The following is a 23,789-nucleotide window of genomic DNA, read 5'->3' on the forward strand; positions in this document are numbered from 1 at the left end:
TCCGGAATACAGAGAGTAGTTACGGAGTACATAGACTCCAGAATTGGTTTGCCTGTGATTGTATCATCAAATTCGAGACTAATTGACTAACTAGCGGTCTTTTTAATCGCATTACATCTCACATATCATTATTCATAGGAAGAGTCATGGTGCAAGATATGTTAGCAATGCTAACACTACTATGGAATTAATAATTCACCTGCTCTCAACCTAGAGAAAGGCAAATTTCTTCAGCCATGCATAGTACATAATCATGTCCCATTTGTAAAATACGCCTCCGCACACCATCATTAGAATATGCGTATATGAACAAGAACCACAATGCAAGTTAAAAAGGTATCTTTATGTGTAATAACTAAGTGATTTGGAACACCCTTCTTAATGCTGGTATAACAATGAACTCTGATGATATCCCCGTATTCGATGTCCAATCCAATGCAGAAGTTCATCTGCGCGACTGCCCTAGATCGGGGAGCGAGTGTCCGGATCCTGGAACGGGTTTTCGGCTCGGTATTCCAAGTTTGGGAGGCGGTCTCCGTTGGGACGATTCTGGGCGGGATTCCATAGAGGCTGGTGAGAGGGTAACCGGCGACGATTGATCGTCAGGGAGGACGGATATTGGTGCAGGACGAGACGAACTCGGTTCCTCCGCGAGGTTTGAAGGTGCTGTCCTCGAGCGGTCCGAAGGTGAGAAACCATCGGCAGGGCCAAGCTGATGGTAAATATCGAAGGAGTCTGTCGATGAGTTTAAGGGTCCGCTATTGGGAAATAAACGGTCGCTGCCTTTGGAATTGCCCACTGAACCTTGAGCATCAGTCCCCATCCGTGAGAAGTTTCCAGAAAGAGAGGCATCTAGTGGGTTATACTCGCGCCTCGGGCCGTCCACTGGCCCAAGAGCCTCCGCCATTGCATCTTCATAGCTAGGCGGAGCGTCCTCATATTCCTCCATAGGGGGCGGCGGTGCAGTGTATGGGGGTGCCGATGGTCGAGGTGGTGGCGGGGGAGGCAGAATTTCTGGTAAAGTTTCGGTGGCACCAGTGGGAAACCCCATGGCCTCTAGTAGCGCTGCTGGAGGAGCTACGCCCGAATAGACATAAACGGAAATACGGAGCGGGAGGACGATAAGATCCGGCTAGATTCAGACTTAGCCCAAAGGCTCATTGTTCCCGTGTTGCGAGGAGGTTCTTCAAAAGCAAGGGAGCGGATACATATCCAAAGGGTAATCCATACCTTCATTGCCGTATGAGCCTCACGAGAAATGCCCACACGCACTTCCAGCTCATACGTTCTCGAGATATTGCAGGTATCAAAAGACGGGGCCACGGAGTTTGGCAATGGAATTTGATTCCACATCCTTGGATCTACCTTCCATTCTTTCCCAACAGGGTCATCAGAACTACCGAGTGGTATATTCATATTACTGCGGCTAACGATGACCCAGCTGCTGCTCTCCTTGCGAACAAGGTCATGGGCCCGAATGTTGGTATATCCTATTAGCTCAAGCTGGAATAATTGCAAGTAAAGAGTTTCGGAAAATTCAGTCAGCTTTTTAATGAGTATTCTTAGCGGCAAAGGTTCGTTGCAAGTAATTATGGCTGGGCTGGGTAATCTCGCATCCACAGAGATTTTGGGAGCAGGGCTAGTGTCATCTATTGCGCCAACGCTGCCCTTTCTAAAAAGTCCTTTCGTTTCTTGTACGAGGCGAGCATTCTTGAACTGATGTTGACGTCGAGCAAAAGTCTCCTTGTCCGGCTCCTTCTTTCTTGGAGGCTCAATAGGCAGAAACTTGAAATCCGCGAACTATATAGCCCGGCGAACACAGGTTAGTCAATCCACAGCAGAGAAACACATTCACGGTTCCTGTGGGCGGAGAAAGGCTGGGGCCGAGCATCAATGCACTCTTCAGACAAACCATCCTGGACCAGACATACCCCTCTATAATTCTCCTTATAGAACTGCGGCCTCACTACGGTAACTTTCACATAATACCTGATCTCTGCTTCACCCGGAAAGCCGCTTAGAGACGGAGGTAGTGTCTTCTTGACGTGGCGGTTGCCATCTCGGGCAACTTCTAGCCGTATTCCCGCCATGTTGAGATTCGACGACAAGTTGTTATTAATACAATCATTGTTGAATGGGAACTGCAGCATCACGAGTAAGCATCCAGTTAAAATTGGCATAGGATCTTCCAGTTCTCACTTTAAAGCGAAAGGGATATTCATATATCCCGGGACTGAGTGTATAGTATGTACTTGGAGTGGCGAGTGGGTGCAGCTCAGCTGTGGGAAAGAGGGTTGCGACTTTGTATAGAAGCTAGGAATGACGAAATCAGCATCTTTGTTCGATTAAGTCCTCGAGCCATACACTCGTGTCCCAACCATGATTGATAATATCCATACCTTATGTGACTCTACCTCCGTCCTCTTTTTATCAGACCGCTCACTGTGCGGATACTTCGGGGCAATAAGTCGTGTACGGCTCTCGCCTTCTAGCTTTACGGCAATCAAAGTTATCGGAGTATCCGATGTTAATGTGAGTACCGCCTTCCCCGTGATGAAATCAAGATTGGTGAAGTGTGCGTGGGGTTTATCGAGAAAGATTTGGACCGACATGGTGAGGGTGGTTCAGTTGGCGACGGCCCAGTGCAGCAGCCGTCGAAGAGCTATTGCATGGTCCGGACGGGCAAAACGTCTTGCTGTAATTGGAACCTAAAGAGGTTTATAGTAGCGTTTATACTTCAGTTTCTCCGGTCATCAAGCGTCAGGATAAGTCCTCCGATTTGATATCCAAATGGGCCAGAAAGAGGGTCAAGGAAGTTGATAAGGTTCTGGGATCAAAAACAAGCAATGACGTTTGCTCGGCACTCCCCAACTCTTGTTGGGAAACGTTAACAAGAATGCGGGAGTCAGTTATCTTTGGCTTGTCTAATAGGTTTTAAAAAAATGTTAGAGCTCTCGTCTTCGAATTCCACAACAACACAAGATCTTAGACCGGATCCCAGGAGTAGCTACTGGAGCATGTACCCATCCATGTACCCCGCTGAGATACAGGGGCGGCACAGTTGACCCTGGCCTCCTATTCCGCAGATTTACGGAAGACCGGCTCGCTTGCCCAGCTAGGCTGAAAGATTCTGCAGATGGTTCTCGATCGCTGCATGAACCGCATGCCGAAGGATTTTGTCTGGTTGTGAGTCGCTGCCATCGCGAGCAGCCCTAACCAGGGACCCTCGCGCACAGATGTGGCAGGCTGCTCGTCGGAGAGGTCCCTTCTGCGCCACAGGAGGGTCCCCCAGGCGACATAGCCACTTCCACGCGGCCTCTCCTTCAGCCGCGATCTGGTCGTCCGGCGCTCATTCGACAACAAACTCTACATCAAATAGTAATATGCAGGAAATGCGAGACGTCAGGGCTCGAAGGTATGTTCCACAACACTCTCCGCCAATGCAACTGTCAAAGTTGTCAACGCATCCGAATACGGTTTTACGGTTTGAGCATGCGGTTACAGTACATGAGTGTGATCCAATGGAATGAAGAGCACGAGCTCAACATTTCATGATGGTCTTGCTCGAATATTGACTGGTCACTTCGGTCCATGTTTGGGCAGCATTTTGTAGATAGATAGGCGCCTTAATCCTTGTCTTCCTTAAGACCACTCCATCTCGGCGACTATGACACGACTTCCGTGAAAGTCCCATCCACCTCAATGCTCCCTTCCGTAGAAATTCTAAATTTTAGAACCTGTACGGAGTAAACTGAAATGCGTTTGCTGTAACTGAACCCTCTACCAAAATCGCAGGCCATGGAGCGTCGTGGAACAAGAAATACCCGCAGCAAGCTGCCCTGGTGCAGTAGCTTCAACAACCCTCCCATAAAGGCTAGTGGTATCTAATGATCGGACAACTGGCAAAGATAAGACTAAAACACCGAGAAAACATCTATCTGGACCCGATCTTAGGCGTTTGCTGCAAGTTTCTCTGGGACCTCCGGCTTCACATCCAGAACTGCATGGATCAGGTCGTCAACAACACGCTCTCCTTTTGCTTTGCCCGCTTCCTGAATGTCTTTAAGCTTGACGTCTGCGTCTTTGTTGGCCTCTTCCTCAGCCTTCTTGTTACCACTCGAATGCTAGCAAAAATGTAAATATCGGATGCATCGAGAATTTTCAAATGGGACGGATCTGTGTTGAACTGGGCATAGAGGCCCCATAAGTCTTACCTCAGCTTCGAACCGTTTGAATTCCTGTTCTTTCTGTCTTCTGTACTCTTCGATCTCCTTCTGTGCTTCGGCTTTCGCGTCCTTTATGCGTTTTGTGCGATCTAGAAGTATAATTAGAAGGGCACGTTCAGGCTCCATCCACAACTACTAACATTCTCGGGCTATGAATGGCCATTAGTGGACGCCTCCGCATGGTTCCCTAGGATGATAAGTTGCATAAGCTCACCGCTTTGTACGATTTTTTGTGCTTCCCTCTCCGCCTGGTCAAATTGCAATATTAGCTGCTATCCGTGACGGCGGGGTTGAACCTGGGGTTCCGCAGAGCTCTCGACACGTACGTCCAGGAGGGTCTGAATACCAGCTGAGTTTTGGGCAGACTAATGGGAAAATCACATCAGTTTCAATCATTCCATCATCGGCCAAGGACAAGTCAAATCTTACCATCTTTGTTAGTCTAGCGTCTATGAGAGATCTATTTGAAGCTGCAGTTGAAATCGCTTCGCTACCTTCAACACCTCCTAGGGTTGATCGCCCGCCGACACCGTCATCACGGCCCGAATCTGCCAGGTCACACCGCCTTGGCCGGAGCGCCAAGCCTCAAACATCGCACGGGTCTCAAGCAGCAAATCTCTCATGGGCGAAATGTCCCAGTCCAGCTTTTCATCTCCAGGATCAAGAGATTCCCGATTTACGAATTAATTTGGACTGGTTTGAAGTTTGCATGCCTGTTTTCTCAAAAGCAAGGTCACAATGTCGCGGGCTTCGAAAATTACATTCGCATGCACCTCGCTCGCGACCGCAGGCATAGTCTATTTTGTTCACTGGTCCCAGGAGGCAGATAAAGCTGTATGTGCTACCTTTGCTTACGCTAACATTAGCAATTAAAGCGGAATTGCTGACCAACTTGGGCTTTTCTAAGGCGATGCATGCTGGCGTGCTGAGAGATCTCGAAAACCAGAAGGTTAAGCGCGAACGACAGTTGGATTTTGAGATGCAGAGGCGATTGGAGGAGGAGTATCGGAAGATTCAAACAGTATCGGACGGGAGTATCCCGGCCGCTAGTGGCAGCACAGGAGTGAGCCCAGGAACTTAGCCTGTGAGCTTCCAGCGCAACCAATCGCAAAAAATCTGCAGGGTGGAAAAATCAACTACCCCTCTTCCCGGGACGCCAGCCTGAGTTACTTTCTCGATTCAGTGCACCGCTCCTCTACCACTAGGGGTTCTATCCGGCCTCCCAAGGACTCTGAGAAATCGACCGCGGGAAACTATGTTTATTCCGAAACTTCTCCGAAAAGACACTCTTCACTCACGGATATTCCACACGCTCGCTGCGTGCCATATATTTCCATATATGAATTGAAGCTTGGATATTTACCCGAGCATCGAAGGATCCCGGGTTAAGCGCACTAATGGGTTGTGGTGCACTTAACATAATGTACAATATTTCAGCCCTCATAGATACCCAAAATGATAGACACTGAAGCTAGAAACAGCCTAACAGAGCGTTGAATGTGTCTTGTTGCCATCACGTTCGAGGAGAATGGATAGGATGTTATTGCCAGCTAGTCATTCAACAGGCATGGTAGTATGTGATTCATTAAAAAGTACTACGGAGTACGCACTTCACCTATATGCATTGCATTCCAGTAGCTCAGGGCGCCTGGCCCATTCACATCTCATACACTAATATTTCATCTATCTTGAAGAACAGTGAGAGCATTGAACTAATAGGGGCCGCGTACCTAAATATGAGTTCTGCTCACTTTACAGATCTAGACTTTGTGGCATCCTATCATAACTTAAATATTATTGGCTTCATATGTGGCCCCCTGGTAAGCGCTGTGATCCATTTACTCCTCATCCTGTAATCCGGCCTTGTCATGGCTATTCCCTGTCCCGGACTGAAAATGCTTGATGCGGGGGATTGGATAAATGAAACCAGGCTCCAGAACCTCATCCAACGCGTGACGACATTAACTAGTCCCACATCTCTTTTGGGAGTTGCCAGCCAATCTCATCACACTCAACTCTTGGAGCATCGTTACCTACACTCCTGGCTGTGGGATTCCAAGAGATAGAAGCCAGAATACCTGACCTAAGCCGCTCATCCAAGCACGTCAAGGAGCACTGAGCATCTCGTGACCGTTCAAACCGAGCGGACTTCGGATCCATATGAAGCTTTCCAGCCTCCTGCACGTCGCACCCGATCGATCTTACGATGGATCAGTCCAAAATCAAGTGCTGCTGTGGCAGACCCGATTGCGCATACCTCCAGCACAATAATGCTGCTCTCCAGAATTTAGAAAAGGACGTCGACACAGCGGCTCGACTTGGCCAAGTACGTCTGCCCAATCAAACATTCTTTTACCAATCGACCTGACAAGTCACAATGACTCTAACTGACGCTGTTTCCTTTTACAACCTATAGGCCCTCCTTGGACGTCATGAATCGTACATGGCCGAAGCGGAAGCCGATCGTGCGAGAATGGCTGCCACTATCGATAATTTAGAGAAACAAAAGCGAGAGGTGCAGGCGGAAAATGCAAAAATCATACAGGAGAATAAAGACCTTTTAGAGGACTTGGAGGGGCTGAATAACGTAATATCGGAGTCGGATGCGCATATCAAAGTCTTGAGTACCTCCTTAGAAACTGCCCAGCTCGAGGTCCGACGATTGACAGCGGCCGCTTCTCGAGCTGCTCTCCTCGAAGCGCAGCTGAATGAGATGGAAAATGATCAGGCACGGTTGGAACAATCTCTCGCCATCACCCAGGAGAATGAACGGTCAGCTATTCAACGCTGGCGAAAAGCAGAGATTACGCTTAGAGATCTGCATGAACAGGTAGATCGAATTGAAAAGGAATCAAGAGAGGAGCGAGAAAGACATGTGGAGCTATTAGGTCGAATGGAGCGAAAGAGATCAGTGGAAAGAGAATTACATGCTGCTGCAGGGAGACTCAAGGGCGCTGCTGCAGCGGCCTCTTTGGGGCGGAACAAGAACGGAACGAATGTTGTCTCTCACTTTGTTAAGGATATCCTTCAAGACAATGCGAATCTCCAGTTGAACATTGTGGAGCTGAAGGAACTGCTCCAGAGTTCAGATGAGGAGGTTCGAAATTTGAGGGAGCAGCTTCTCGTCCATCAGCCACTGGTTGGGGATCCAGATGGTCCAAATTTCCACAGTGGCAGTTTGTTCCTGAGCGAAGAGCTGCAGAATGTTCAGTCTGCTCCTCAAGAATTTCACATTCACCACCATTACCATACCGCTGTCCCAGTTTCAGCTTCACGCAAAGATCGATCCCAGCCGGCAACACATCGTCGACAACGAAGAAGGAAAGCTGTCTTCCCGCCTACGCTCCTCGAGTCTCCAACGAAAGAATCCAGCGAGAGTCCTCTGAGCGTCCACGATACTATTGACACCGCTTCCCCAGCTTCTACGTTTCAAACATCACCGTCCTCCCGCACCAATCGCTGGGTAGACCAAACGCTTGGTCCAACGTTTCCTTCTGCCCCGAGTTCCCCCGCATCTGCATATAAAGCGGCGTCTATTTTTGATCGTTCCGACCTGGGATTCGATTCATCTCGCCCGACTAGCCCTGAAAGTGGGTTTACTTCTCCTCTCGTGAGAGCATCGCATCGGAAAGGGCCATCCGACACTTCAATCCGATCTGTTCTTGAAGACGGATGGCTAGACAATGTACCGTCGACACCCGCGATCGTGAAACATTCACAAAATCCAAGGTCATTGAGTAAAGTTAATATCTTTGCTGAGGCTGATGGTACTGCTGGCGGAAGCAACGTCTGCTCGCTCCCTGGACTTCCAATCCCGGAAGAACACGACGACAATGAAGCCTCAACCTCATATCATCATTCTGGCGACCAGATTGTTGTGCCGCTGCGATCTCCCCAATTGCGTCGATCCACGTCTCACGAGAGCCTTTTGTCAATTTCAGGGATGGATATTCACCTGACAAGTAACTACTCAACCAGCTCCACCCCGACATTTGTACCAAGGACTCCCAGACGTATCGCATCAGCCGGAACAATATTCTCATCAACTACCCCTGTCATCTCTCGGACAAACGTAACCATTCCTAGAGTTTCAATCAGCAAAGATAAATCTCCCCTTTCTCTCTTGTCGTCCGTCGCTTCTGCAGCAAATCCCACCACGAGCGCCACTCCGGTTGCGCAAGAGATTCTTTCTGAGTCGACCACTCCACAGGATTCCCAATCCAAAAGCATTAAACGTCGCATGGGAGGCTGGGTTTTGGGAAAATGGACCTCAACGCCAAAGTACATAAAGCCGAAATCAACGACCACTCCAGAGACCTCTAGTTCAACCTCGCATTCGTCTCTCCCTTCTACAACAGACGAAGACGTTGCCAAATCATTACCACCAGTATTATTCAGGCCACCAGGTGTAAATCAGAGCGGACCTATTTTTGGCTTGCGTCCTCCTGACAAGGCGCCAACTTCAGTACACCCAGAACACCTCGATGAGACCTTATTACATGAAGCTTTGGCAGAGTAGCCATGTTTTCCACATTCCCTTTTCCAATATGTATTACGAACGCTCTTTTGTGACTTTCCTTGTTGTCTTACATCTACTACCTACTTTCATTATATACCCCCTTTGATTGTTTCGGGCTTCTCTTCGAATACATTATGCATAGACCATATTAGGTCTAGGATTGGCCAGCATCTCCATCATTGCACCTACTTTTTGTATACATCTCGGCGTTTATGTTTGAGGCTGCTGCATTGTTACTCCTGAGCCGTCGTCCTGTTTGCTCCATTGGTGAAACTGAATTGAGCGTATTGATACCCACTTGCATACATTCCTGGCAGCCTTGTTTCTGTAGGCTGTCCCCTTCTCTCTCTTGGTGTTTCCTATTCAGTGTCTTTATCAGTTTCTATTTGCTTATTTAAACTGTATATATGCCTCAAAAATACACATAATTAAGAATCAGATACATATGTTGGCTTCCCAAGAGTAAGCACAGGCAGAAAATCCCAGATTAAGCTAGGGGCGAACTATGCACCGCCCCATCTCCGCTATTGCAGGGCGTCCGCCAAGTTAGACTATTATCAACTTCTACAGTGAACTCACATGTGTATCTACATGCATCCATTATCACCGTTTCGTAACTCTCCGACCAACCACATGTAAGGATAGCAACAGACCACCGGATACCCGCGCCAGGAGTAATGAAGTGTACAAATGCCAACCAGGGGTATGACAACAGGCAGTGAAGCTACCTAGCACCGCATTCCATGCCGAGTTATTATAACAACTGCCTATATGCACTACTAGTTACGTACCACCAGCAAAATATTATGGGAGGATATGTATCAACTGCGTAGCAGGACTATTGGCTAGTACAATTATACACTAGGACTCTGTAAGTCATGGATATATGGCATAGAACAAGGAGATCATAGTATGGCCCAGGAATTAAACGTCACTGGAATATGTGTGGTAGCTTTTGTGTAAGACCGGTGTGGAGCTAACGCCGGGTAATGCACGTAGACAACCCAACAGGGAGGAGGGAAATGCTGCCAGGTTGTCAACCACAAGCAGCAAACTGCTACAAACAGAAGAACAAGCTCAGTCTCCACTGGAATGCCAGGCTCCCCTTGCTAAGTCTCAGAGTTTTGAGGGCATGGTGTGGGCCTAAGGCGTTAGTCTGAAAGAACATATCAGCCACCTATCACCTCTAAGTTGCTTCTTAACAAGATTGAAGATACACATATGTTATGCCAAATGTAACATGCCACTCAGAAACCAGCGTAGGTAGAAAAGTCTGGAGGTTACTAAATCGCATATTTAGAGGCAGAAGCAAGGGAGTTTGATGACGATGGTAGTGGAACTCATTAGTGGGAAGGATTATCCTAGATGCATACAGTTAGGCCCGTGGAATGCGAGTTATATAGCCAAGATAGGTGGTGTTCTGTAAAAGGCAACATATGCCTAGGCTTCGCGAGTGGTTATCTTGTACGTCCTGATAGGCACATTGGTGCTATGGAAAAAGCCATCCTGTGATTGCAGGGGAGGAGAATTGAAGTCGATTGGTTGTGCATGGAAGTGATTTGCTTCTATTGTCATTAATGGTTAGTGACTTTTGGTGTACCACCCTGCATACATTAGACATGATTGACAGGGATGCACACCACAGGATTTGAGGAACATTGTGAAGGTCTTCCAGTTGCGGAGCGTTGCCGATATTAAAAACTCCTTGAGACCATAATTTTCAAATAGGTCACGCAATGTTGACAGAAGTACAGGTATGAGGTCAGCATCGTATATCTGCCAATCATACCATGGATCAGTACGATGCACACGCGCCTTCAAGTCATCTGAGACATGTAGATGGTTTTAAGAGGCGCATACCAAGTCAGAGCCCAGTGCAACATCGAAAGTAGTTGGATGATCTGCACCTGAATCATCCGCAAGTTCTAAGGGTCTACCCCACTCCCAAATACGGCTATGGAATTTCGAACAGTCAAGGTTGTTTCGTACCACGCAATCCTCAATGTTAGAAATCAATGCCGGCTCCCGATCCGTAGCCACGACTCTCTTAGCACCTAGGTATTTTAGGCAGTACATTGAAACCAGCCCGGTGCCGGCGCCCAGTTCCACGATGTTTTTCCCTGAGACCACAGCCCTGCCCGCCGGGGTAGAAAGATATGTCCCTTGGTGCAAAGCTGCTTCCCACGTGCGGAATCCTGTAGTACCTGAGGACAGGATGAGCCCACGATTCTCAGACGTTACGATAGCCTGGGATTCTCCGCGGCCCAATGTTCCTGGCGGTGAGTACTTGATGTAAGACAAATCCTGAGCTTCCTCTAGCGGTGGCCGTTTTGGGCGAGCAATCAGATCACCCCAACAAGCCATGAGATCGTCAGAGATCTCCTGTCGAAGAAAATAACAGTCAGGATATATCATTAATGCGAAAACGGAAAAGGAAAGAGAGGAACATCAGCTTGATCATGCGTGAGAACATGATGCTGGAACAGAACATTTTCACAGTGGAATTTATTCATACATCCTCCTCAGGGTCCATAATTGAGTCTTCAATCCTGGACAACAGAGCTTTAAGAACACGCGTACGGTAACTTGCTGGTGGAATTGGCCAGATTACATCTTCGTTGAACATATTTTGGTAAACCCATTTCTGGGCCGCAGGTTTGATGAGGACCGGGTTGGACGGGAAAATTAGACTTTGCGCGTCAACGACTTGGAAATACTGAGCGGCAAAGATCCTGAGATCCGACTCATATTCTGGGGATAACGAATCCATCCAATGGATATCTCAGTTTCCTGACTGCAAAATTTCTCGTGTCGTTGCAGAAGAGCGAGGAGAAGAGGCATCCCACCTGTGTGCGCTGTGCTCCGGGACTGCGGGAAAGTTTGATGCTTTCCATACTGGGACTAGCGCAGATGTGGAATTTCTTGGCCCTAGCCGAAAACCCACACCCAGCAAAATCGAAATTAGCGACTGAAGAACTTCAGAACGACAGCGACAACTAACGCCAACAGCAGCCTGCGACCCATCCCAATCGATTTATCTGCTTGCGCGAACCCATCGTCAAAGCAGATTCAGATCGATTTATCGGCACACCCGCAACCATGGCTGACGCTCCTGTTACCCTGCGGACACGCAAGTTCCTCCGCAATGCGCTTTTGAGCCGCAAGCAGATGGTCGTGTAAGTAAAATCGCTATCTATCATCAAACATGGCAGCTTGGCTGGAATCCATCTCTTTCGCTGCGACAAACTGGAATCGGCTTTTTGGAAGGAGTTTTGGGGGATAAGTCTAGATGTTCAGATGCTTACGGATTCTCTTATCCGGCAGTGATATCCTCCATCCCAACCGCGCCAACATCTCCAAGGACGAACTCCGCGGAAAGCTCGCCGAGCTCTACAAGTCCAACAAGGACCAAGTCTCTGTTTTCGGTCTTCGCACACAATATGGTGGCGGAAAGACTACCGGTTTCGCCCTCATCTACGACTCCAGTGAAGCCTTGAAGAAATTTGAACCCCGCTACCGTCTCGTCCGTATTGGTGCTGCTGATAAGGTTGAAAAGGCCTCCAGACAACAACGTACGTCTTATCTGCTTATATCTTTTTCTATGGACGGAGAAGCTTAGGGTTTTGGCGACGTTTGTACGGGATGGCTGATTGATTGATTTTACGAACAGGCAAGCAACGAAAGAACAGATCGAAGAAATTCAGAGGCACAGCAAAGACCAAGGGCCCCAAGAAAGACAAGAAGAACAAATAGACGACATGAACTTCGGTGTTATAGGGTTGGCAATGGTGCTTGGTTCCTGCTTCGATGGATTGTTCAGCACCCTGGGTGATGCACCTCAGGGATACCGATGCTGTACTGTAGCTACGAATCAAGCCTTGTGGTAAACATGTTTCTGGCTTTGTTTTATTCTACGAAGCAAAATAAGTCTTTTTGAACTACGAAATTGCATTTGCTCTGTTCGCGAATTCGATCCTCGTCCTTTGCTGAACCAGGTGGCAAACTTCAAAATGAGACTTGAGAGATTACCTTCCCTTGCTATCCATAAATTTTGTCCCTGAACGACTTTGGCCCCCCTTTGCCCCCCAATACAAAACGATCCACACCATATTCAGGAGCCCGAAATACCCTGGCTCAAGCGATTATAGGCGTTGGAAACAACAAAAAATAAAAGTGAATCAAACACAAGGTGCAAAAAAAGACAGCATGAATCAGACCTCCCAGGGTAAGCCACGTGCGAAGAATTAGGACACCGGCTAGGGCGCCGGCTAGGGACATATGCGGGAAGTGTATTCTGTAGATGGCCCGGAAAAAATTCCATACTTAACCCGCCGAGGTTTTGAAAAGGCGACTGTAGGTTGCACAAACCAAAAATTTTGCCAAAATCAAGCCGTGCCGTTAGCAAGGGGGACATTCGCTTCCCCCTTTACTTCATTGCATTGAGTAAACTTTGCTCGTAGGAAGGAATTTGTGTTCGAAGAATTCAGTCGTCAATTATTGTAAATTAATCAGTTCGAATTAGACTAGTCTGCAGAACGTGGCCCATCCTGTGTGGTAAAAAATCAAATTCCCTCAGCGTGAGTAAGGGGCGATAGAGGCGCTGGGCGCGGTATCGAATCCGGCCGGTGGATTGAAAGGGGCTCGCTGTCTGCCGGATTTCGTACGTAAACATGGCCACTTATCAAAGTACCTCTGGAGTGTCTTCCTCTGCTATAACCATACATCTCAGATGTGTACGTCTCTGGAAAGCTCTCCCGGTGAGAGGCCTTTGGACGTCGGGATTCGTCGGCTGAATGGTATCTGTCCGAGAAACTTAATATTTCAGGCAAAGTGGATGAAGGCGAGATAAGAGCTGGTGTTGACTGATTGCTGGATATTGGCATGTATCCGAAACCAATATCAGAGGGACTTGAAGGTGATAGCCTGGACCTGCCTGACGATGTTGTAGAACTCATAGCGCTCGAATCTGCGCGTGGGACATGGAAGTCGTTTACAAAGTGTTTATCGAAGGCCCAGGAAGACTTGTAATTTGATATTTGGCCTGGAGCGGCAGACGCGTTTGCCGAACTTTCCGAAACAGCTGTGACGGGTGAGAATGTGCTATTCCGGTGGCCAACAGGATTTGGTAATATTCTGTCGGATGATGTTATGCCAGCTGGTTGTGAACTTAACAGAGGGAACGTGGATACATTATCAGTTGGAGCTGGCGTATGGGGCTGTTGGAGTATAAAAGGATAGCCTGGGCCCGTTATAGAGTTGTTCATATCGGGATCCGTAAACATTCCTGGTAAAGATTTGGCTTGACAAGATTCATACCACGGTTTTGACCCGGCCGTGCTTCCAGAAGCATTACCACCCGCAACATCACCGTTAGTAAGCATATTGGATTGCTGTTGTTGCGCTTGATAGGCCGTGTCATTATCATAGCCTAAAGAATAGCCGGACACATACGGTGGACGATGGGCAAAATTTGATCCATTGTTTGCCCCGTAGTCAAAGCTGTGGTGAAATAAGGAATAAGGAGCGCAGCTTGTAGAAGTGGAATGTAGAGCAGCTGAACTTGGTCGCGAGAGTGCATGCTGGTCGTAACTACCCTGGTGCAATCCTCCAGTCGAAAGAGCTCCATTGGAGCCGAAAGCAGGGAATGGCAAAGTAACGTATGGTGCATGCAATACAGATGAATTGACCTGTCCTCACATTAGACAACGAATCATGAAAATTCCATCATATGTGGCTGACTCTTAAAAACATGCAGGTGCGTGTCCCTGAGGTTCGACAATTTGTACACCCATGGCCGTCGCCGGTATCTCCACTGCACTTGATTTTGCGCTGCCGACATCTTTGACACTACGGGAAGTCAGCCATTTCGGAAAGTCATAAAAAGATAATGGGCCATTCAAGACCATACCGCCACCTGCGTTCGACGCCTCCCGTTGGGCTTGCCTTCAGGCTCCGTCATTGATCTGCTATGGCTCGAGTTGCCACACATGATATCTTGTCTGTTCTCCGCTCTCATTGACTGAACCATAAGGCTGTGAGTGTAGAGCTCTCGGGGTGGCAAATCTCCCAGTTTCAATTCTCCTCTAGTTAAAAAGTAAAGGTGTCTCTTCAACAGACATGCATGCTTCACGGCCGGTCTGTTGAGCAGTATATATCAAACCCACAATGACTGTGTAACTCTTTCTTTCTATGGCAGAGCAGAGATGAGCACACACAGGCAGCCAGAATAAATTGGAGAGCTGTGTTCAACAGGAGCCCCACAGCATGGGAACAATAGTCGAGTTTGATATTCTCCAGGGTCCTTGGTGGTTGAACAAGAATGGCTCGACATATGTACCTAGGGAGCAAGGCTGGTTTAAGCCAAATAAACAACGCTGACTCCTTGTTAACTTGGCTGTACAGCTCCCATCAAATCCTTGTCCGTAATGGATATAGGACAGAATGTACAAGGAGTAACAGAATCCCCACAATTTGAAACTCCAGGTTGAACCGTTAAAGAATTGTGAATTAACGATACCCAATTCTTTATCATGTTTCACCAGGACTCCATGCGTGTCTCCGGTACACAGTCTGCAAGCTGTGGTTAACGTGAAGAAAGCATACATTAATCTGTTCAAAACCTGGAATTTAGAAGGGCACCAGGATGTATCACAGAGCAACGTCACACACACAGGTATATGCCATCCTCATGCTAGTAGGGTAGACCAACTTCTTGAGATAAGGTGGCTGTGATTAGCCCCGTGCAAAGAAAAAGGACCGGAAAGGAGTTTTGAGTAACTCGCCAGCAAAAGGTTTTGGAGCTCAGGACTTGTTTTCACTTTGATAGAAAATGATAACAAACAAAGAGCAGCCGGTAAGCCATCTCTGGTGAGAATCGACGAAATGCGAGCAAGCAGCCGCTGCCAGAGCGTTTGCCTTGATAGAACGAAGGTATGCACTGCATCTCCTGATGCTATGTGCTACTGGAGCATCAAATGTTTGCTAGATGCTTGGCTTTCAGCTATGATTCGACCTTTAGGTGGAATGCAAGCTGCAGGTACTCGAGCAAACAATCCTAGAATTGGTTCCAGAGCGGAATATGGTCTTGCATCATCAATGCCAATCAAACCCGTGTTGATCAGCATGGTTACCCCAATCAAACATCATCCCCGGAAAAAAAAAGCGTTGTATATGCCCAAAAGATAACAAGCAAAGACTCTCGACTGTTTGTGACCCAGCTCAAGGACGATAGGGAATGGGAAGGCGAAGCAATGGCTTCAGGGCATTCCAACAAGACACACAAACAGAAGGTTGATCCTTTCATCAGTGATTCAAGCCACGTGAAGAAAAGCCCATGTATTATAATGACTTCTAGAGGTCACATACCTTAGAGCGGATTATAGATGCGCGGTCAACGCCTGGCGGTGTGGAGAAAGCTTCTAGATTGGCACGGCCTAGGTTGAACTGCACTAGAAAAAATTTTCAGAATACCTTTTTGTCCCCTCTAAAGTTTCACACGAAATGGCCTTTTCTTTTCTTTTCTTTTTCTTTCTTTCTTTTTTTTTGTCGAACGGGAGAGCCGTAGAGGAAATATGTATGTTTCACATCCCGATCAAAAGCGGAAGCGTTGAGCTACAAGCGAGGAAAGTTATTCTGGAACAGCGGGAGAAGGGTCTTCCCTGGACGGCCCGCATAAAACATCGATCAATCATATGCACCAGTCCATAATTCTTCAACAGGCTTGGCAACTGGGCTGCATTGGACAACTCTTTAATTTTGTAACGAAATTGGCGGGCTTGCACTCTCCAGACGCGTGAAGACTTGCTCTAGAAAGTACAGCTGAAATTCGAATTTAAACACGAGCATCGATGTTTTAGGCAGGATAAAAATGTAGCATACGGTCTGCTGAAGCGCAAAATAGTGTTCCCACGTGTGTTTCAGAGCAGAGACATGGTAGATGCTCACTGCGGTCTGACAGGAAACCGTAAGCTCATGCGAGTGACCGAACCGTTTTTCAACCGGTGCTCTCTGCTGTACAACATTAGCGGAGCAAGTGGAAGTCCAGCACTGGGCTATGTATGTACTGCACATCGCGTCTTTACGCAACTAGTTATGGTAAAGGCCCACATTCACAAAACACTGATACTCGGATGGGGCAAGATTGAAGGCCGGGTCGTCGAACTGGTTCTGTGCCATGCAGTCAAAGGGGCGTTAGAGACAAAAAGAACCACGAGCAAACAAATAACAACCAAGGTTGGACATGTAAGATCCAGGTTCATTAGTTTAGGATAGAAACAAAACAGCCATAAGCAGTGGGTTTCAGGATCCTGAAGGACTGACATGGCAGTTGACAGCATTCGACGGCGGCTAAGTGTCAGAGAGTAAAACTGAATGTTCAAGGGATAAAACGGCACTGGAAGTGAGTCTTCCTAGAGCGGTTTTAGCCCCAAATCAAAAGCAGCCACTTATTCCTCAGATGATTGCTGCAGTGGTACGGAGTATACGGCCTATTGCTCATTGTCCAGCCGACGGAGAGTCGTTGGATGTGGTCCAAGCCCGAGCAGCCTTGCTGAGGCACCGCCGTCGACTCGCGCTGCACACGTAATATCAGCACAAGCGGTAATAATGGAACTTAGGTACAGAGATACGTTTGGAGAAAGGTCCTCCCACGCATGGTGTTGGAAGTTGGAAACACTTATCGAATTCGTCTTGTACTACTCCGTACGGAGTACATTAATTGTTATCGATCAGGGTGAATATTTGGATTCTAGCCATGTACCTTTCTGCCACACACCCATATGGTCCCTGTATGTACGGAGTACATACACCTGGGTTGCGCGAATATGATCGGTTCCTGGTGTGACATCACTAAGTAGTACAGGTATAGGTATGTATGATACAATACTCCATATTTACCGTACATCTAGCGTCTGCGCCAACAGCTCCTCGCCGTGACAACCTGTGGAGGTCGCAAGACAAGCCAACATCTTTGCGATATGAAATAGTCAGCTCTAAAACGAACAAGGATGAGTGTGCTTTTGGAAACATCATTAGGAGACATTGTTGTTGACCTCTTTGTCGATTCGGTGCCAAAAGCGTGTGAAAAGTGAGTTCGAAGAATCCATTTTCGTTTCGGAGCTTGCTATTGGGGTGAACGGTAACTGAGAATGGTACTAAGAGCTCGAGATATAGCTTCTTAAAGTTATGCAAAATCAAGTACTACAACTTCTCGCCAGTTCACAGTGTGCAAAAGTCCTTCTCCTTTCAGACCGGTGACCCGATCGGGCCAGATTCGGCAGAGAGTGACGGTGGCTCATCGATATGGGGCATTTTAAACGGACCGTCGCAGAAGACCTTTCCGGTCGAATTTGCGCCAAAGCTCAAGCATACTAGCCGTGGCACTGTGAGTATGGCTACAGTGCCATCGTCAACGGATCCCGATACCCGCCTGGCTGGTAGTCAGTTCATAATAACCCTCGGCGACAATCTGGACTATCTGGACGGCAAAGCCGCTATATTTGGCAACGTGGTTGAAGGTTTCGATGTCCTGGAAAAGATTGATAGTGCTTTTGTTGATGAGAAAGGACGACCGCTTAAAGATATACGGATTAAACACACTGTGATATTGGACGATCCTTTTGACGACCCTCCAGGCTTGGTGGCGCCGTCTGAAAGCCCTGTTCCCTCCAAAGCTCAGCTAGCCACAGTAATGATAGCAGACGATGAAGAGCTCGATGATAACATAGATGAAGAGTCATTGGAGAGATTGCGGAGAGAGCGCGAAGCAAGGGCGCAGGCCTTGACTTTGGAAATGGTGGGGGATCTCCCTTTCGCTGAAGTCAAGCCGCCAGAGAACGTCCTTTTTGTATGCAAATTGAACCCAGTTACTCAAGGTGCGTACATCCTCTCGCTTTACCAACGTCTGATTCTAACCCTATCGAAAGATGAGGATTTAAACTTAATATTCAGCCGTTTTGGCCCTATTTTATCCTGTGAAGTTATCCGAGACAAACGAACCGGAGACAGTCTGCAATATGCCTTTATAGAATTTGAAAATCAAAAGGATTGCGAGCAAGCCTATTTTAAGATGCAAGGGGTTTTGATCGATGACCATCGAATACATGTGGACTTCTCCCAAAGCGTAATGCTAAGCTCTACCTGTGACTTTGCTCCTTCTGCTAACTGTCGAATAGGTGTCGAAATTATCAGATAGCTGGCGTTCAGCTACGAATGCTAAAAGAGCCGGCCAAAGAGGTGGATTTGGTGGCATATCTAGTCTTGAGAAGAAACGACACTACAGAGCAGCTGACGCTCCTCGTCAACACGACCGGTATGGAATGGTGTTTGACAAGGAAGATATCCGCACGGGAAGTGCTAGCAGGGAATCGTACCAACCCTCTTCGCGGCACCGATCACGAAGTAGAAGCCCGAGTCGACGCTATCGCCACGCATTCCCTCGACGATACGATGACAAGAGGCGATACAGGCGTAGTAGTCCAGATTCTCGGTACGACCGGAGTTACGACAATGAGCGACGACGGAGATAATAATGATATTGTGGGGTAAATAATCATGCATATCTGCTGTATTATATGTCCCGTTATGATCTTAAAAATGTATAACGAACTCCCTCCAAGCCCGTGCAGGTTTGATCTGGACCGAGGCATGATAACGTCGGAAATATAATCTTGGAATTTCTCATTGTCTTCTGTATTACCAAACGAGAGGCCCGAGCTGCTAAGGGGGTTCTTGGTCGATGTCCCTGATGCGAACAGGAGCGAGAGAAGCTCACGGAGGACTACGGAGTCCTCCGTCAGCTTTTGTGGTTAGCCTTGGCCGGTTGGCGGAACACAGCTGTGCGGGAACCAGCTACGTAGAACCTTGACGGCCAGCCTCAACACACGACCCCACCTCAGGAGTGGCACTTGAGGCGGCGGCCTGACCCTCCTCCAGCCGCGAATTAAAAAGCATAATTGAAGCATTCCACGATTGAGCGTTTAACATATTTTCTTTGCATGAATAACATTTTGTGGTTTTTATTTCAATCAGTCCATTGCATTTCTTCAATTCCCAGGCGCTCCTTTCTTCTCAGCGCGCCTTTCTTCTCAGCGCGCAAGCTCCATATCCAAGTCAGCATTTAGATCACAATATTTACCCCACCAATGGCGTCAGCAGTGAAAGACACGGTCTCCAACCTGATGGGCAAGATGGGCTTTCATTCGAAAGAGCCCTCCGCTGAAGAGCTGAACCAGCTCCGGCAGAAGTACGACGAAGCTGGACAAGGCCAAGTCTTCGCCTTCTTTGACGAATTGAGCTCCACCGAAAAGGCCCAGCTCTTCCATCAGCTCTCGACCTTCGATCCCAACCGCATCAACGTCCTTGCTACTCGCGCCACTCAGTCCCAGGAAGCTTCGACGGGGCTCGGCTCTGGAAAACTCGAACCGCTGCCAGACAATGCTACTGCGTCGATCCTCGACTCCGATCCCAAGGCTCTTCAACGCTGGTATGACGAGGGCCTGCAGTTGATAGCAGAGAATAAGGTTGCGGTCGTTCTTATGGCCGGTGGGCAAGGAACAAGGTTGGGAAGCTCTGCTCCGAAGGGATGCTATGATATCGGACTTCCGAGTGGAAAGTCTCTCTTCCAAATACAAGCTGAACGGATCGCGAAGCTGCAATCTTTAGCTGAAGCGAGCTCTGGCAAGCAGAATGTGGTGATTCCTTGGTATGTTATGACGAGTGGGCCAACACGAAACCCTACAGAGGAATTCTTCCAAAAGCATGGCTACTTTGGGCTGAAGGAAGAGAATGTATTCGTTTTTGAGCAAGGTGTTCTGCCGTGCATTTCAAACGAGGGGAAAATTTTACTCGAGAGCAAATCAAAGGTACCTTCCTATTCATCCAAACGGTCTCGGTTAAATATGCGGCTAATTATCAATGAAAGGTTGCAGTCGCTCCCGACGGTAACGGCGGAATCTACCAAGCTCTGGTGACTTCGGGTGCCAGAGACGATATGAAAAAGCGTGGAATCCAGCACATTCATGCCTATTGCGTCGACAACTGCCTTGTTCGGGTTGCTGACCCTACCTTTATCGGATTCTCTGCGTCCAAAAAGGTTGATATTGCCACAAAGGTTGTCCGAAAGCGTAATGCTACCGAATCCGTGGGCCTCATTCTCCTGAAGAATGACAAACCAGATGTTGTTGAATACTCAGAGATCGACAAAAATACAGCGGAAGCCAAAGACCCCAAAAACCCTGAAATTTTGAAATTCCGGGCCGCAAATATCGTCAACCATTATTACTCGTTCGACTTCTTTGAATCAATTGAGAGCTGGGTTTCAGATCTCCCACATCACGTTGCTCGCAAGAAGATCCCCTGTGTCGACACAAATACCGGAGCGACCATAAAACCCCAGACGCCCAACGGGATCAAATTGGAGCAGTTTGTGTTCGATGTTTTCCCATTGACACCGCTTGCAAAGTTCGCTGCTATCGAAGTCAAACGCGAGGATGAATTCTCACCTCTGAAAAATGCCAAGGGAACCGGTGAGGATGACCCCGATACAAGCAAGCGTGATATCATGAACCAAGGACAGCGATGGATTGAAGCTGCGGGAGCTATCGTGACGTCCGAGTCCGAGGGTGCTCCCGGTGTTGAGGTGTCGCCTTCCATTAGCTACGTGAGTCCCATTCCCTTTAGCAACTAATATTTGCCGAAAATTGTACTCACTTTATTACTGCAGAGCGGCGAAGGATTGGCGTTCCTCAAGGGAAGGACTATCAAGGCTCCTGCGTTGATTGAAACCGAGGATGTAGCTGCTTAAGGCCATTGGATGCAGGATCCGACTCCACACCCATGTTTGTCGCGGAAATAGCTCGGAGAAATACAACACTGCGTGTTACTCCGGATATAAAAGACTCTACGGCTACGTACATAGCATTTTCAAGTCCATATTGTGGTAGTGAACCAAAAGGGTGAATATCATAGAATTCATGAAAGTGAAATGCCTCAATTCGTATTCCCTGTGCCCTAAGATCGAGAAAGACGAGGACTGGGTCTGGGTCAATCCATGGATTTACGCAGAGTCATGACCTTGTCTGGGGTAGGCGCTAACGCGATTCGGGAAAGTCGCAAAAGAGCTAAAGATTTTCATCCACCCCAAGACCCTGACGGATCATTCTGCACTTTCTAAGTATCTTTCGGGAGTATCTTTACATTTCCAACGCACGGTCATTTGGACAACTGATAGGGAACTCGACTGTGGTCTCGGTGGGATTGAAGAGCCGTGAGGGTTTAGTTTGGAGTGCTGAGAAGTAAGTTATCCTATCGTTTAGTTATCTGTACCTGTCGCCCTTTTTTTTTAAAACAAAAAGAAAAGAAAAGGTAGCTAAGACATTGAAATTCGGCCCTGTAGGTCCTGGACTGCTGGTTATTGGATATTGAGAAAGAATCTGAGTGTTCAAATATTAAAAGTGAGTTCATTATCCCATAAGCTCGAATCGGTGAAGCGTTGAGACCGCTGCTACATCCGAAAGCCTTGTCTATTTCCGAGTGACTTTGACCAATACGCTTTCTTGCTCAGCGGCTTGCCCGCACACTCCTTGCAGAAGTACTATCCCGAGCGAATCGGGGTGACTGTGGTATTCACGGAAGCTAACACCCTGGTGTACTTATAGAATGTTGTTGTCTCGTCGTGCCTGTTACAAGTGTGGCAACATCGGCCACTATGCTGGTGTGTATCTGGCTCTATGGATTCGCGATAGGTTGGATCTCCGTACTGATAAGGACAGAGGTTTGCTCGTCTTCCGAACGCCTTTGCTATAACTGTTGGTTTTCTCCATAAGAGCCCACCTATTCCGGACAAATGCTGATTCGCACATGTACAGGCAAGCAGCCCGGTACGTTCGCCTCGTGGTAACATTCGACATTATTCCACTATAATCTAATATGGAGCCAGGACACGAATCAAACGGTTGTCCACGACCTCGTACTACTGAAAGTAAGTTTATCGGGTACGGTGGCACGAAGAAAATTCCATTAACTCTCTTTCAGCGAAACAGTGCTATCACTGCCAGGGCCTTGGACACGTCCAGGCTGATTGCCCTACCCTGCGATTGAACGGAGGAGCGACAAGTGGCCGTTGTTACAACTGCAATCTTCCTGGTCATTTAGCCGTGAGTTAAGCTTGTCCTTGAGAAGAGTAACCCGACCCTGATGTCATATAGCGGAATTGCCACAATGCCGGAATGCAAGGCGCTCCGCGCAACGTAGGCGGTGCTCGCGGAGGCTTCAATGCACCCTTCCGTGGTGGTTACGGAGGGTACCCAAGAGCGGCAACCTGCTACAAATGCGGCGGGCCGAATCACTTCGCGCGAGATTGCCAGGCCCAAGCCATGAAATGCTATGCTTGCGGTAAATTGGTAAGTCGAGATATGATTGGTACGGAGGTTTTATCCAGAGCTGACATTGTTTAAGGGACATATCTCGCGAGATTGTACCGCTCCCAACGGTGGACCTTTGAGCTCGGCAGGCAAGGTTTGCTACAAGTGCTCTCAGGCCGGCCACATTTCCCGGGATTGTCCCACCAATAATACCGCTAATACTACTACCGAGACTAATACTCAGCCTACAGCCGAGACAACAGCTCCCGCTCCACCAGCAACAGAAACTACCACTGAGGCTCCTCAGGCTCCAGCCGCTGCCACGACTCCAGCAGTGGCATAGAGGGTTGTAGACTACAGCCGTTGAGAGCACGCCCCCGCTCCTTCTTTACTAACTTCAGTCTTTTTCTTTTCTTTTTTGACTCGGTTTCTATCATTGATTTTGGATTAGTCTCATCTCATATATTGCACATATCACGCCCGTAACAAATCATCAGTACCAATATTTTATGTATACGACGAGCAAAGGTTTCACGATGTCCTAGTTTCTACGACCCGGGTCCAGCATGGCTCAAGCCTCATGAAAAAAAAAATTCGGCGTCGAGTGTCTTTCAAAATGGAATTCATCTGCGTTTCACGTACTATCAGGAAGAGAAGAAAGAGCAAGGCATCTTGAGGGTTAAT

General features: G+C 47.9%; 10 protein-coding genes across 10 annotated transcripts; 6 read left to right on the top strand and 4 right to left on the bottom strand.

Annotated features, from left to right (window-relative positions):
- Positions 1 to 151: 151 nt before the first annotated feature.
- CIMG_07769 (arrestin domain-containing protein) lies at positions 152 to 2,768 on the bottom strand. Its single transcript, XM_001240605.2, has 5 exons — positions 2,400 to 2,768; positions 2,200 to 2,313; positions 1,932 to 2,141; positions 1,231 to 1,800; positions 152 to 1,132 (listed from the first exon to the last, which is right to left on the bottom strand). The coding sequence occupies exons 1-5, from the start codon at positions 2,610 to 2,612 to the stop codon at positions 446 to 448; spliced, it is 1,794 nt and encodes a 597-aa protein (XP_001240606.2). The 5' UTR covers positions 2,613 to 2,768; the 3' UTR covers positions 152 to 445.
- A 765-nt stretch (positions 2,769 to 3,533) lies between these two features.
- Positions 3,534 to 4,707, bottom strand: CIMG_07768 (V-type ATPase, G subunit). Its single transcript, XM_001240604.2, has 6 exons — positions 4,656 to 4,707; positions 4,553 to 4,591; positions 4,441 to 4,474; positions 4,367 to 4,375; positions 4,215 to 4,315; positions 3,534 to 4,124 (listed from the first exon to the last, which is right to left on the bottom strand). Exons 1-6 carry the CDS (start codon positions 4,656 to 4,658, stop codon positions 3,951 to 3,953), a joined length of 360 nt encoding a protein of 119 aa, XP_001240605.1. The 5' UTR covers positions 4,659 to 4,707; the 3' UTR covers positions 3,534 to 3,950.
- Positions 4,708 to 4,862: 155 nt separating this feature from the next.
- CIMG_12016 (cytochrome c oxidase assembly protein) lies at positions 4,863 to 5,773 on the top strand. The gene is made up of 2 exons (XM_012358535.1): positions 4,863 to 5,060; positions 5,134 to 5,773. Exons 1-2 carry the CDS (start codon positions 4,965 to 4,967, stop codon positions 5,305 to 5,307), a joined length of 270 nt encoding a protein of 89 aa, XP_012213958.1. The 5' UTR covers positions 4,863 to 4,964; the 3' UTR covers positions 5,308 to 5,773.
- Positions 5,774 to 6,432: 659 nt separating this feature from the next.
- CIMG_07767 (uncharacterized protein) lies at positions 6,433 to 9,203 on the top strand (the record flags this gene model as incomplete). Its single annotated transcript, XM_001240603.2, has 2 exons — positions 6,433 to 6,552; positions 6,643 to 9,203. 2 exons carry the CDS (start codon positions 6,433 to 6,435, stop codon positions 8,743 to 8,745), a joined length of 2,223 nt encoding a protein of 740 aa, XP_001240604.1. The 3' UTR covers positions 8,746 to 9,203.
- Positions 9,204 to 10,185: 982 nt separating this feature from the next.
- CIMG_07766 (protein-lysine N-methyltransferase) lies at positions 10,186 to 11,531 on the bottom strand (the record flags this gene model as incomplete). The annotated part of the gene is made up of 4 exons (XM_001240602.2): positions 11,261 to 11,531; positions 10,606 to 11,127; positions 10,386 to 10,521; positions 10,186 to 10,310 (listed from the first exon to the last, which is right to left on the bottom strand). The coding sequence occupies exons 1-4, from the start codon at positions 11,513 to 11,515 to the stop codon at positions 10,186 to 10,188; spliced, it is 1,038 nt and encodes a 345-aa protein (XP_001240603.1). The 5' UTR covers positions 11,516 to 11,531.
- Positions 11,532 to 11,734: 203 nt separating this feature from the next.
- On the top strand, positions 11,735 to 13,342 carry CIMG_07765 (40S ribosomal protein S24). Its single transcript, XM_001240601.2, has 3 exons — positions 11,735 to 11,921; positions 12,070 to 12,317; positions 12,416 to 13,342. Exons 1-3 carry the CDS (start codon positions 11,845 to 11,847, stop codon positions 12,496 to 12,498), a joined length of 408 nt encoding a protein of 135 aa, XP_001240602.1. The 5' UTR covers positions 11,735 to 11,844; the 3' UTR covers positions 12,499 to 13,342.
- On the bottom strand, positions 13,308 to 14,773 carry CIMG_07764 (uncharacterized protein; the record flags this gene model as incomplete). The annotated part of the gene is made up of 3 exons (XM_001240600.2): positions 13,308 to 14,432; positions 14,485 to 14,592; positions 14,654 to 14,773. 3 exons carry the CDS (start codon positions 14,771 to 14,773, stop codon positions 13,308 to 13,310), a joined length of 1,353 nt encoding a protein of 450 aa, XP_001240601.2.
- A 2,924-nt stretch (positions 14,774 to 17,697) lies between these two features.
- Positions 17,698 to 19,429, top strand: CIMG_07762 (peptidyl-prolyl cis-trans isomerase-like 4). Its single transcript, XM_001240598.2, has 4 exons — positions 17,698 to 17,830; positions 17,917 to 18,617; positions 18,669 to 18,865; positions 18,918 to 19,429. The coding sequence occupies exons 1-4, from the start codon at positions 17,751 to 17,753 to the stop codon at positions 19,269 to 19,271; spliced, it is 1,332 nt and encodes a 443-aa protein (XP_001240599.1). The 5' UTR covers positions 17,698 to 17,750; the 3' UTR covers positions 19,272 to 19,429.
- A 318-nt stretch (positions 19,430 to 19,747) lies between these two features.
- Positions 19,748 to 21,725, top strand: CIMG_07761 (UDP-N-acetylglucosamine pyrophosphorylase). The gene is made up of 3 exons (XM_001240597.2): positions 19,748 to 20,606; positions 20,666 to 21,403; positions 21,467 to 21,725. The coding sequence occupies exons 1-3, from the start codon at positions 19,887 to 19,889 to the stop codon at positions 21,545 to 21,547; spliced, it is 1,539 nt and encodes a 512-aa protein (XP_001240598.1). The 5' UTR covers positions 19,748 to 19,886; the 3' UTR covers positions 21,548 to 21,725.
- A 676-nt stretch (positions 21,726 to 22,401) lies between these two features.
- Positions 22,402 to 23,448, top strand: CIMG_07760 (zinc knuckle nucleic acid binding protein; the record flags this gene model as incomplete). The annotated part of the gene is made up of 7 exons (XM_001240596.1): positions 22,402 to 22,456; positions 22,515 to 22,550; positions 22,611 to 22,622; positions 22,682 to 22,723; positions 22,777 to 22,898; positions 22,950 to 23,144; positions 23,200 to 23,448. The coding sequence occupies 7 exons, from the start codon at positions 22,402 to 22,404 to the stop codon at positions 23,446 to 23,448; spliced, it is 711 nt and encodes a 236-aa protein (XP_001240597.1).
- Positions 23,449 to 23,789: the final 341 nt, after the last annotated feature.

The sequence above is a fragment of the Coccidioides immitis genome (genome assembly GCF_000149335.2).
Source record: "Coccidioides immitis RS genomic scaffold supercont3.3, whole genome shotgun sequence".
In the NCBI taxonomy this organism is placed as follows: domain Eukaryota; kingdom Fungi; phylum Ascomycota; class Eurotiomycetes; order Onygenales; family Onygenaceae; genus Coccidioides; species Coccidioides immitis.

What these genes read in the sequence shown, in the direction of transcription:
- CIMG_07761 (XM_001240597.2), top strand. Translation starts at nt 19,887, where the DNA reads ATGGCGTCAGCAGTGAAAGACACGGTCTCCAACCTGATGGGCAAGATG. An exon ending in TACTCGAGAGCAAATCAAAG is followed by an intron (nt 20,607 to 20,665) that starts GTACCTTCCTAT and finishes TATCAATGAAAG; the next exon opens with GTTGCAGTCGCTCCCGACGG. An exon ending in TGTCGCCTTCCATTAGCTAC is followed by an intron (nt 21,404 to 21,466) that starts GTGAGTCCCATT and finishes TTATTACTGCAG; the next exon opens with AGCGGCGAAGGATTGGCGTT.
- CIMG_07765 (XM_001240601.2), top strand. Translation starts at nt 11,845, where the DNA reads ATGGCTGACGCTCCTGTTACCCTGCGGACACGCAAGTTCCTCCGCAAT. An exon ending in AGCCGCAAGCAGATGGTCGT is followed by an intron (nt 11,922 to 12,069) that starts GTAAGTAAAATC and finishes CTTATCCGGCAG; the next exon opens with TGATATCCTCCATCCCAACC. An exon ending in AAAGGCCTCCAGACAACAAC is followed by an intron (nt 12,318 to 12,415) that starts GTACGTCTTATC and finishes TTTTACGAACAG; the next exon opens with GCAAGCAACGAAAGAACAGA.
- CIMG_07769 (XM_001240605.2), bottom strand. Translation starts at nt 2,612, where the DNA reads ATGTCGGTCCAAATCTTTCTCGATAAACCCCACGCACACTTCACCAAT. An exon ending in CGGAGGTAGAGTCACATAAG is followed by an intron (nt 2,314 to 2,399) that starts GTATGGATATTA and finishes CGTCATTCCTAG; the next exon opens with CTTCTATACAAAGTCGCAAC. An exon ending in AGGCTCATACGGCAATGAAG is followed by an intron (nt 1,133 to 1,230) that starts GTATGGATTACC and finishes GTCTGAATCTAG; the next exon opens with CCGGATCTTATCGTCCTCCC.
- CIMG_07768 (XM_001240604.2), bottom strand. An exon ending in GTATTCAGACCCTCCTGGAC is followed by an intron (nt 4,475 to 4,552) that starts GTACGTGTCGAG and finishes CAATTTGACCAG; the next exon opens with GCGGAGAGGGAAGCACAAAA. An exon ending in TCAAACGGTTCGAAGCTGAG is followed by an intron (nt 4,125 to 4,214) that starts GTAAGACTTATG and finishes CATTTTTGCTAG; the next exon opens with CATTCGAGTGGTAACAAGAA.
- CIMG_12016 (XM_012358535.1), top strand. Translation starts at nt 4,965, where the DNA reads ATGTCGCGGGCTTCGAAAATTACATTCGCATGCACCTCGCTCGCGACC. An exon ending in CCCAGGAGGCAGATAAAGCT is followed by an intron (nt 5,061 to 5,133) that starts GTATGTGCTACC and finishes GGCTTTTCTAAG; the next exon opens with GCGATGCATGCTGGCGTGCT.
- CIMG_07762 (XM_001240598.2), top strand. Translation starts at nt 17,751, where the DNA reads ATGAGTGTGCTTTTGGAAACATCATTAGGAGACATTGTTGTTGACCTC. An exon ending in ATTGAACCCAGTTACTCAAG is followed by an intron (nt 18,618 to 18,668) that starts GTGCGTACATCC and finishes CCCTATCGAAAG; the next exon opens with ATGAGGATTTAAACTTAATA. An exon ending in ATGTGGACTTCTCCCAAAGC is followed by an intron (nt 18,866 to 18,917) that starts GTAATGCTAAGC and finishes ACTGTCGAATAG; the next exon opens with GTGTCGAAATTATCAGATAG.